The 12,567-nt window shown below is 47.5% G+C and overlaps 1 protein-coding gene across 1 annotated transcript in view; it reads right to left on the reverse strand.

Annotated features, from left to right (window-relative positions):
• fbln2 (fibulin 2) overlaps window positions 1-12,567 on the reverse strand; it is a 49,030-nt gene that overhangs the window by 11,620 nt on the left and 24,843 nt on the right. The window contains exons 7-9 of the mRNA XM_084463846.1: window positions 11,798-11,923; window positions 10,014-10,115; window positions 2,581-2,715 (exon numbers count right to left, since the gene is read on the reverse strand). Coding sequence (XP_084319972.1) covers window positions 2,581-2,715; window positions 10,014-10,115; window positions 11,798-11,923 — 363 coding nt within the window. The remainder of the gene's footprint in view (window positions 1-2,580; window positions 2,716-10,013; window positions 10,116-11,797; window positions 11,924-12,567) is intronic.

Genomic DNA, 12,567 nt, shown 5'->3' on the forward strand with positions numbered 1-12,567 from the left:
ACAGATGTGTTCTCTGTATAGTGTTTGTCATCGTTATTCTCATTTACATTTTGTATCCCTTTATTAATGTCTGGTGCTTCGAGCCTGGGAACCAGACGAATCTGCAAGCCTGTGTTTTGTTTGCTCTGGCAGATGGTCTGGCCCCCCTCTCTCGCTCAGACATATTTCCAGCAGACCTGGCCCCGGTCTGGCCAATCATAGCCGTTTATCTAATATGGGGCACTAGATAATCAAGATGGCTGCTGCTGATCTAGAACATTCTGTGTAATCCGTGACCGTGACAGTATTAACTGGACGGTGTAATTTCCCTAAAATGAGATTAAACAACTGCACCCAAAGCTAGTGTGGGGAAGAAAGATGTGCTTGTTATATATTGTACGTTATATTTGGTAAAAGTTGAATTTACCATCACAGCTCTCAGAGCTGAGTCAAACCTTGCGTTGCTCTGATTGGCTGTCTGTCTATCCAATCACAGAGTCATTCAGGTCTGTGCCGGTGGATAAGACCTCTTGAATGAACTGAGAGGTTCCAGACTAAGACGCACTTGTGAACGGGTCTGACGATGCCAGGCTGCTGTACTTCAGCTGTCACACCACGAGTCATCTCCCGTCTCAGATAAATCAAGTTCATCTCACTTGATCTTATCTTATCTTATATTGTTTTATTTCTCTGTTATTTATCCTGGGGAGGTTGACCAGAATATCCTAATTCCCCAGGAATTGTCCTTCGGAGGAGACATTTACCGGACGTCCTGCCTCCCTGCAGTCCCTAAGGACCCCTGGCACTCATCGCCAGAGTAGGGGTGCTAATCCTGGCCCGAGTCCCACCCTGGCCCTGGTGCCAACAGGGCCCCCTTATCGTCCCCTGGGTCTCTCTAATTGGATGGATTCATTCCTCGCCATCTCACTGTGATAGCCAGCGTGTGATGGGCATTCCGGTACAAACTGGCTGCCTGATGTCAACCACACACGAGAACACACGGTGCGCTTTACACCCGATACGGAAAGGACGAATAATGACTGCATTCTCATTAGACGCGTGTTCAGAGAATGTGTCGCAGGAAATGCCACCTTTCTCCACCCAGGAATTCTGGACTCGTTTTGTGGACTTGAGAGAGGGGATTTCTATCTGTGTGTTGAGGTGATAATGTGTGTTTTTAGTTGTTATTGTTGCGCTGATGAGGTGAATTAGTCTGGCTCTGGTGAGCTCAATATGCTCGGTGGCTGTGTCTGTGTGTGTGTGTGTGTGTGTGTGGCTGTGGCAGTGTGTTTGTGTGTGTGTGTGTGTGTGTGTGTGTGTGTGTGTGTGTGTGTGCGTGCGTGTGTGAGTGTGCATGTGTGATCTTAATGAGTCTGTTCCTGTTGGTGAGGATACACATGTGGAAACGCACCAGATGGCGCTGAGAGTTTAACAAGACCTCTTGTGTTACGATGAGGGAGGGGACGCGGCTCGGCGGCTTTTAAAGTTCCCGTGGAAAAAACACAAACTTGGAACCAGTGAGCAGATGTACAATGCATACCTCGACGACCAACTGCTCTGACTGTTGATTTGGCTATGGGCATGGGGTTTTAATGAATAAGTACCTTAAATGTTATTTAAATGTTATTGCCATGTTATTACCAAATCAACAGTAAAAGCAGTTGGTCGTCGAAGTATGAATTGTACATTCGCTAACTTGTTCCAAGTTTTAAATGAATAAGCACCTTAAATGATATTGCTGCTTCTTTTTGTTTTCATTATGTGTGTGTGTGTGTGTGTGTGATGTCACACACCTTGGTTGGGAATCGTTTAAAATACAACGGAGCAAAGATAGACGCTAGCGTCAGTCAGTCACCAGGAGTCGGCTTTTTTCCGCTGGTGGGTCACATGTTCTGATCTCTCCTGACTCAGTCGTGACCCGTCATGAATAAATGAGGTGATGGATGAGGCTGTACCCTGGTGACGCTACCGATAGTATGATAGTATAACCCTCCCCACCTCGTGCACGCACGCGCACACACACAGACACACACACAGACACACACAGACACACACACACACACACACACACACACACACACAGACACACACACACACACACACACACACACACACACACACACACACACACACCCTTCCAACCGCCTATCAACCTAATGTAACAATATTGTTATCTGTATTTGAATTGCCCTTCAGCATTCATCAACAGCGGTCACTGGAGAAAATATACTGAAGGAAAAAGCACAAAACATATCGGCCCTTTGAGGGCCATCAACCAATAACATTAACTACAAACTCAGATATATTCAATATATCGCTTGACGTACACATCAGTCTCCCATATATCAGTGCACAGGCACACACACAAATAGGACAATTTCTCATTTCGGAGGCTCTGATTTTCACAGCTCCTCATAAACTGCAAAAGCACATGAAAAACGTAAAGTCACAACGTGTGTTTCACTGGGGATCTCCACAGTGTGATGTTAGCGTCGCGCCGCCCCGACGCTTTTGGTGTGAACGCGGCTTCAGCGCTCTGTTAGCGTGCCGTTAGCGTGCCATCGATGACATCAGACATCACGGCTACGTGCCGTCACTCACCCTCGCACACGCCGTTGCGGGACTGGTAGCCGGCGGAGCAGGACAGCTGGCGCTCGCACACATGTGACCCCACCGTGTTCACGCAGCGCTCGCCCGCGCCACAGCTGTGCACGCCGCTCACACACTCGTCCACATCTGGAAGGGGAGAGGGGACTCTTGAGTGGGTGTTGAAGTGCATGTGTATGTGTGTGTGTGTATGTGTATGTACAGTATGTGTGTGCGCATGAGTGTGTATGTGTGGGTGTGTGTTTGCGTGTGTGGAGTGTGAATGTATGTGGTGTGAATGTACTATGCGTGTACATACGCATAGTGTGTGTGTGTGTGTGTGTGTTCTTGTGCGTGTAAAAACAGCATTAGCGAAAGGGAGGATTCAATGGACAAATAAAAAGAGAGAAAGTAACGGAAAGAGAGAGAGAAAGAGAAAGAGAAAGCAAGGGAGGGCGAGAGACAATGATGGGAAGAGAGGCAGAGGAAGAGTGAGTGAGTGAAAAAAGAGAAAGCAAGGGTGAAAAGAGAGGAAAATAGAAAACGAGAGAGGTGAACGGACTAACAGGACGTACCAGAGCTGAATCGGACTACAGGTGTAGGATCAATGTCTAATTAGTGAAGCTCCAGCTTGACGTTCCGCTTTCCCCTCGACACGTACCTCATCCAATAGCCACAAAAAGAATCCACCGGACCACGACGTGAAGTTTAAAAGGTTTACTTGTCAAACGCAAAACACAAAATTCCTTTTCCACACCATGAGGTTATGATTTGAGACGAGAGATGGAGAGAAAGAGAGAGAGAAAGAGAGAGGTCAAAAACCTGTGTGGCTCCACGCTTGTTCACCCTGAGTGTCTGTCACAGATAGTTAACGCAAGTTACCTCTCACACTTCAAAATAAAAGTAATTAAATGTGCCCATACACCAAAAATAATGAAGTGAATTTCAAAATAAAATTCAATATATTCGAAATTACCACAACTATTATATTATTTGACTTATGAAAATCCAAACATTATCATAAAATATCAACTTAAATAAAGCAAATAGGCATTTAGGCTCCTACAACAGGGTTCAGGTCGATGGTCCCGTCTCCCGGTCCTCCCCTGCCTCCCCCATCCTCCCCTGCCTCCCCCATCCTCCCCCGTTACTCCGGGGTGTCTGCTCCCTGTCCGGCCCCCTCGTCCCGGCCTGATGGTGGGGGTGTTTCAGCACCAGCAGATGAGTGCAGGCAAATAAACAGCCGTCCTGAACGGCACAAGGCAGCCATTCTTACAGCGGGGCCGCAGGGTTAAGGGGGGGGGGGTTGGTCTCGATTCGACGAAACCGAAACTCGAAACTGACCGTCTGGTTGATGCACGCACTGTTGCATTCTGGGTCATGTGGGATTACGGAATCGTAGATTCAACAACAGAGGTGTGTTCTAGTTTGTTTTCATGTCGTGGCCCCGGACAAGGCTGGCATACGTCCAATTCTAAATTTAAAAAAAGGAAGGCAGAAAATATGGTGGGGCAATATTGTATGAAGCGTTGTTTGATTTGTTGTGATAGCAGACTTATGTCATTGATTGTTCCGCTGCTGTGATCTCAGAACACCCCGGAAGCAAAATGAAACGCCTGTGACTGAGATATGAATGCCCGCTGTGTAAAAGGGAATGCGTAAAAAATTTTGTGTAGAAATGTTATCGTTCAAACAGAGCTCTGCCGGGTAAACACACAGCGTTGATTTATAACATTAGTGGACTCCAGCCCTGAGACAATGGATTCCAGCGCTGGTGTTTATCACCGCGCTTCGTTCTGTTATCACCCGCCACAGTGAGGCCTGCACACACGCTAGGAGCTGGAAGAGGATGGGGAAATGTGTGTGTGGTGCAATTTGTCTATGTGCTTGGTATATATGTGGTGTGTGTGTGTGTATGTGAAAGCGTATGTGTGTTAGTGTGTGTTTGTGTGGGACTGTGTATTGCAATGTGTATGTGAGTATGTGTGCGGGCATGTGTATATGTGTGAGTGTGTGTTTGTGTGAGTGTGCGTCACAATGTGTTTGTGAGTATACGTGCGAGTGTGTGTTTGTGTGAGACTGTGTGTCGTGATGTGTATGTCACTATGCGAGTATGTCTTTGTGTGTGTGATGTGTGTGTCTGCATATTCATGAGTGTGAGTGAGCCCACTTTTGTAGGTAAGCTCCCTGCATGATTCGCCTTTTATCCACCTCTGAATATCCCTCTTAAACAAGGTGTGCGTGCTCCACACTGAGAGGGACTCTGAGAGGGATCTGCACGAGGGCAACATTCGTTGGAAGAGCGATGGAAGAACGAGGGGAAGGAACATCCACATCTTCTCGTCGTCTTTTGAAGTTGTGCGGCCGCGGGGGGATTGAGTGGAACGGTAAAAACACCTTCACTGCAGTCATCAAAGAGCACAGCTCCAGTGTGAGGCTCCACAAGCACACCTCCTGCCTGAGAAACCATCTCTTTCTTCGCTTTCTCTTCTTTCTTCTTTACCAGGTTCAGGATGTTAAAAAGACTAAAGTCCACCCCAGGATTTTGAGATATCTGGAATTGCTAATCAGTGCAGCTCGTATGTATGACTAATGAGTTCACTCAGCTGGCTCAGGGCACGGTGGGAGCGAAAACGAGGCACAGAGGGTAAAGGCCAATTTACACCGCAGATGTTTTAGACGTGTTTTTTAGTCGGCTGTCAGACGTCCGACTTCAGCTAGAGATAGAATTCATTCAAACTAGTCCACTGATTTACACCGGCAGCGTTTTACGCCCGTCTCACGGCCGACCAAATCTTAACTTACGCTTCACTTCTATTTTCAAGCGTTTATGAAGCGTCTCGGTTATGATGTTATCTGATGAATCTTAAAAATATAGCAAAATAAACGGCGGCGGTGTGAATTGATACGCCTACGTTACGCTCACGTCTCTCTCTCGCCTGCGGTGTAAATTCCCCTTAAGACTTCCTGAACCTGGTTTTCTGACTCCCAACTGCACAACCTCTGCATAACACAACCTCTGCATTCACAGACACAGTGTCATTGTGTCACAAAGATCCTCCTCACAAAACCGCAGAACACCTCCTCAGAGGAATCACCGTGATGTCATTTATTTTCCTTGTCTTTTCCTTCATGTTGCGTAACGCCTCACAGATCACGCGAGGACACAAGCTGTGTAAAGTCGGTCACTCATTGTTCAAGAGCGTGTATGTGGGGTCGCAGAGAGCATGTTCATGAAATTAGCTTGTTGTGAATAAAGCATTGTGCTAAAAGACTCAATGGTAGGTATTTCGGGAAGCCTGCAGTGTTGCAGACAGTATAAGTGCTGGCTCAGGCATATACAGGCGTACAAACCCTCAAGCATTGAATATAGAGTCAGTATAGAGAAACATGGTGTGTGCGGTGGTGGTGGTTTGCAAGCCGGGGAGCGGTAGGAGACATAAACCGTCTTCACAGAATACGAGCGCCTCAGATTGCGGCGACGTAATCCCCTGGTGAATCCAACGCACAACGCCGCGACCAACAACGTCCCAGAGGATCTCAGTGAGTGCCACAGGGCTGTTTCCTCCTCTCTCCTCGTACCGCCACACATCTGTTGTTGTGAGCTGAAGGCTTCTCACACCTCCAGAGGGATCGCTAGGGGGGGGGGGCCGGGTCCCAGCTCACTCCCAGCCCGCCCCCCGTCCTGGGAGGCCGTTCTCGGACGCTCTATCGCTGGGGGGCCGGGTCCCAGCTCACTCCTAGCTCGCCCCCCTTCCTGCGAGGCCGTTCTTGGACGCTCTCTCGCTGGGTGGGCTGAAGTCAAAGCTACGACTTGATTCATCATTAGATAGCTAACCCTAACCCTTTATATATATATATATATATATATATGCATATATATATATATTCAGATAAAGTCAGCAATACAATTACTCAAGTAACAATCTAAGAGAGCACAGAATGAATAAAGCATGAATATGGAGGAGAGTGAGAGCTGGTGGTCCAAAGAGACGGGCGGTGTGCAGACCTCCCTGGACAAGGCCCTGGCCCTCCGCACCCGGGGGCTTTAGGGGGGGGGCGGATATCAGCCTGATATTGAAAGTTATTGAAAGAGCGAAAGACAAAGAAACCAAAAGACTTGTCTCCCCAGAGAGAGGAGGAAGCCCGTTTGGCTCAGAAGCACAACAGAGGTCGTGAACCGAAAGGGGAGAAGGAGAGAATGTCTCCGTACCGCAGAAGAAAGCATATCAATTCATCCATTAAACGGGGAGGCAGCAGACAATGCTGCGATGTTTGCGTCTGCGTCGGGGGAGCGTGCGGCCGAGCGGGGCGGGATGAGGTCTAACTTGGCGGTCAGGAGGGGTGTTTTTTCACGACACCGCTGGCTGGGGCTGGAGATGAACTCTAGCCCCAGCACGCTAGAAAACGGGATTATGAACTCACTCCATCACCAGCCACCGTGGAGCGTTTCTAAACACCGTGCCAATGCAGAGATGAATGATGAGGCCACGTGTTCTACAGGACTATTATTTGTAATGGAAAATCCATAGTGCAGAGAGGGAGAGACGCAGGGTGTGGGTGTAGCCGTGTGTGTGTGTGTGACTCTGTTTCCACGTCTGGTGGGTTCGCTCGCTTATGAAAGCCTCCCAGCCCGATCAGGCTTTATATGAGTCAAACAATTTTTATGGATTCATATATTAACGTAGGCCAAGACTCCCAGACTCCGAGGAGTTCTGCAGTTTTGTCATGGCGACGCCACCGCACAAGGAATAATTATAAGCCAGTGAGTTCCCCGACGTGGCCTCATGATGTTGACGAGGATTTAATGAAGCTGATCTCCTTGTGATGGTTTCACGAAGCATAACAAACACTGTCCACCCGTCACTGTTGGGCTGTCCTAGGATTCAAGATACCATACTCTTTGGTGTGTGTGCCTGTGTGAGTCACTGTGTGTGTGTGTGTGTGTGTGTGTGTGTGTGTGTGTGTGTCCCCGTGCGCTATGATCAATGTATGTTTGAGTTCAAACACACTCAAAATCCATTCCCGGATCTGTAGTTGTGTATTTCAAGGCAGCCTCACACACACGTAGAGAAAGACACCTTCAAACACACACACACCTACACAAACACACCTTCAAACATACACACACGCACACACGCACACACACACACACACACACACACACACACACACACACACACACACACACACACACACCACTACATATAAATACACTGGCTATTCATGGTGTATACAGGAAGTGCTTGTGGCTCATTGTGTTCAGCTCTCAGCATTCAGTGCAGCAGGATAAATAGCATGTTCCTGCCTCCTATCATCTCGTGATCATCTCTCCACGCCAGGAAGGGAATCACATCCTCACAGAGTCTGTCTGGGAATTTCCGATAAACCGACTTTAAATTAAAAAAAACAACATAACTCATTATTTTTAACCTCTGTATCTTATATCAAATCAGCTCGCCGCATTAAAAAAAAAAACATGAATCTGTTACTTTTTATATTATTTTTTGTCTTATCCCAGCATCGTTCCTTGTTGCTTTACTGTTTTACAAATGTTGGGAGTCAGTATTTAGCAGACACTAACAGGGAATATTATTATTTATTTATTTTAGATGCAGGTAAATAAGGAGCAAGTAGGGTTCAGGGCATCTTGCTCAAGGATGCCTTCAGGTTGACCCTTACCACACCACTATCACTTCAGATGTTTGTGAAATTGTTCATTAAAGTTTCAAGTTTAAGGTGGTAAAAACAAAAATAAAATGGTTTCATCTGGTGGTAAAATGTATTCCACTCTAGCCTCAGGCCCAACATCCCATTTCCCCACAAACCATCGGAGGGACGGGTCAGGGTCCCCCTGCTGACGTATGGGGACACTTTAGAGAGAGAGAGTGCCCAACACAGCCTAATTAGTCAAACAGATGAGGAAAACGCAAGGTCATCACGGTGGACATATTCTCCCTTAACATGCCCCATGTGCTTTACCTCAGTGTTTCCCAACCAACTTTTTCAACTGACTTTGCCTCGTCAGTGAAATTTCTAACTCTAGGTGTTTGACAATGAAAGCTTATTCATTGCTTATTGCTTCATCATCAACAGTCAACACACTTTTAGTTTTGTCAGTTAGGAAGCATCATCTAGCCCCCTCTATGTCACTGCTTTACCGTTACGCCTGACAGAACTGTCCACACGAGGTGTAATGGAACTAATTCAATACTGATGGCTGTCCCCTTCCCTCTGGCGCAGGTATTATAATCCTTCTATCCTTGGTGCTCAGTGGACACCCTGATGTGTTTTTCACGAGGGTGTCCAGAGTGGTTGATGCGCACCACATTAGCAACGTGACAATGCTCTTTGTGTGAACCATGGGGCCGCATTGTTTGCTTCCCCAGTGAATGCAGCACCTCTTCCCTACGGTCGACGAAAGCAAAAAGAAAACTAAAAACGGCTTCTTCACGGTAAAGTCGATTTTTGCTGCAATTTGGTGCTGGAATGAATATTGGGTGGAGGAAAGAGAGTTGTTTCACAAGCTAAGTGACTATTGAATTCCACAATGCCTGGACATACATCACATTTTAACAGAAAGAAAATGGCCGGCCGGTTTTTGGGGTTTCACGAGAGAATCAATTTTCAGAACTAATCCCAAACCAAGCGCTGTTACTATGAAATATTTAGTTCGCCCGTCTTAATTTCCATCTGGGTGGAGGAAGAGCTAAAGTGTGGAAGGAGGACAAGAGGATGGAGTGTGACCTGAAGCAGTTAGCTTACTTTTCTCCGAGGCGGTAATAGCTAATATTTGTTTTGGCGGTAATAGCTGCCATGGTAGAATTGGCAGTGCTAGGCTCAGGAAACAGGGGTCCATTTAGGACACACAAGTGTCACCAGACCTGCATTCTGCCTCTTCATGAGTGACTGCACCCAATTAAAGTAGGGCTCCAGATTGCAAAGAAAAGCTGTATGTTATTTTTTTTGTGTGGGGCCACCTGTTTGTGTGTTTGTGTGTTTGTGCATCTCTACTTTTGTGTGTCGTTTCTAAAATGGTTTTCATGGTGGTTGCATCGTTGAGGGTGAAGGGTAAAGGTTGAGAGATATATTAATATTAGTACTACTATTATCACTATTTTTGTAATTTAAGATACTTAGACTCCTAGATACTTTAAAATATTGAGATACATAACATTAATGATCAGGGGTTAGAGAGTGATTTCAGATACATGTCATCAGGGAGCAGGTAGGGGTTAGAGAGTGATTTCAGGTAAAGGGCATTAAGGAGCAGGTAGGGGTTAGAGTGACTTCAGGTAAAGGGCATTAAGGAGCAGGTAGGGATAAGACAGTGACTTCAGATACACATCATTAAGGAGCAGGTAGGGATAAGACAGTGACTTCAGATACACATTAAGGAGCAGGTAGGGGTCAGACAGTGACTTCAGAAACACATCATCAAGCGTTACCGTCACAGGAGAGCCGGTCTGGCATCAGTGAGTACCCCGCGAAGCAGGAGCAGCTGTAGCGGCCCCCCAGCACCGAGCACTGCTGACTGCAGGGGCCCCCGCCTGCAGGAGGGGACACACACCAGCATCAGAATCACACACACATACACGCACACAGACACACACATGTGTAAACACACACACACACACACACACACACACACACACACATGATCACAGACACAGACATGCAAACAAAGAGACACACACACTTGGTAACACACACACACACACACACACACACACACACAGACACACACACCTCAATGTTCAACGCAGTGAAGCTAGAGGTTGTATTAATGCACATTCACCTTTACCTGCTCATCCATCCACCCTCTCACTCCTTCCTCCCATTCACCCTTTCAATCCTTCCTCCCTTCCCCCTCTTGTTACTCTCTCCCATTCACTCACTCCTTCACATCCTCACCCCCTTACCCATTCACCATCTCACCCCTCTCGCTGCCAGCCCCTCACCTAATTCCCCCCCGTACCTTTAAGACCCTCACCCCCCCCTCTCGATAGCACTGTCACAAAGAGGTATGAGCAACCACCCCCCCAGCCAAACACACACGCACACACACAGACACACACACACACACATACACAGACACACACACACACACATACATACACACACACACATTAAAGTAGGACTCCAGATTGCAAAGAAAAGCTGTATGTGGGGCCACCTATGTGGCACACACACACACACACATACACACACACACACACACACACACACACACACCCTTCCACACACACACACACACACACCCTTCCAACCAACCCATTCATCCGGCCGTGCCCAGCCGTGCTCGATGAGAATCCATCACAGCGCTCTCACGGCGAGCAATCACAAAGGGTTCTGGGAGTCCGCCGGCCGCCGCGCTCCGGAGCAGGCGACTCCCTCTCTCGGTATTTTCTCCGGGTAAGGACTCTGCTTTAAGTCGCCGTCAAGCGTGAGTTTTATTCTGGTATCGAGCGAGGCGTCACGTGACCGAGCGCCTGATGGAACGACCCAAACAGTCCGTCCCTGCCCCCCGTTAGCGAGCAGAACGCACTCTCCCGGCCCTCTCTCCCGCTCTCTCTCGTCCGTGTCGTCCCCCTCTCTCCCCCGCCACCCCGAGCTGGGTGAGTGCGGGGCGGGGTCGTCTGAGGACGCTGCTCTCCCCCGCTCGATAAGCCGATACAGAGCTGATGGATCTCCTCTCCTGCACCCGTATAGACCCCACCACCCCCACCCCCCCACAACCACAGCCCCACCCACCGCCCACCCACAGCCCCATACAGCTCACAGGGCTGTACACCCCACCGCCACCACCACTTGATTCAGTGGAGCTGTGGTGACACCAACCTCCAGCCATTACTGTAGTGTACCTGATTAATTACTCCAACCTAAAGTACTTACTGTAGTGTACCATAATCATTAATACAACCTAAAGAACTTAATAGTATACTAGACATATTATTACAATCTAAAGTACTAACTGTAGTGTACTATACTTAATTACTACAACCTAAAGTCATTACTGGTACAAATTACTGGTACAAGTTAAGTAATAAGTACCCTAGTCTAGTGTCTACACTAGACACAAGTATCACAAGTACACTCAACTTATCATACGCACACCGGACATATGTCCAAGTACAGCCGACTTATAACAAGTATAACATACATATATATATATATAACTACAGCCACTTTGGGATCCATAACATGATATCATTTGAGTAGACAGTGTTACCAGCGCAGGGGTTGAGGTAGGCTGGGGTGGTGGTGGTGGAGGTGGCGGTGGTGGAGCTGGCGACCCCGCCTGGATGCAGGGTGTGGAGGTCCTCCTCCCTCAGTCTGTTGTCCTCCCCGGGGGGCCCTAGGGGTGAAGACAGGAAACACTTCCGTCAGACCCTGAACCTCTACACTCTATGCGGTTGCTTAGGGCTAGCTGCTAGGGATGGGCTCTCACGCTTGGTACGGTGTTGCGTTGCCTTGCTCACTTTAAGAACTCTGAAGTGTGTAGCCATGGTGACGCTGCCTGTGCTGTGCGGCAATAAATCTCCAGTCACTCACAAGTTTTGTCGTTGGTTATGAGCGGCCGAATACACGATTCATTCATCTACAGGCAAATCCAGTATAAAAAGCAAGATCATGCAGTTCACCTGGGACGCATTTAGACGTATCTATTAAAGATCAGTGACCTTACATTATATTAAGACACTTAAAAAGGCTGTCACAGTGTTGAAGATAGGATTCAGCATGAGTACTGTTCGTTTGTGTGGTGTCATCTTCTAGATGATTATTGTTATCTCTTCTTTGTACTAATTTGGATTTATTTACAATTATTTTAAAAATACATAGTATACAATTTTTGGTCAATTCATTGAAGGCCATGTATTAATTCACTCAGCCATAGCACAGCTGTTCTTTGGTGCAGTACAGCGCACTCCATAAACGAGGGCAGGGTGGTGTTCAGCGGGCTGTTTATTAGGCCGTCACTCCTCTGGTTTAATGGAGCTA

This window comes from Micromesistius poutassou (assembly GCF_964030765.1).
Source record: "Micromesistius poutassou genome assembly, chromosome: 2".
Lineage (NCBI taxonomy): Eukaryota > Metazoa > Chordata > Actinopteri > Gadiformes > Gadidae > Micromesistius > Micromesistius poutassou.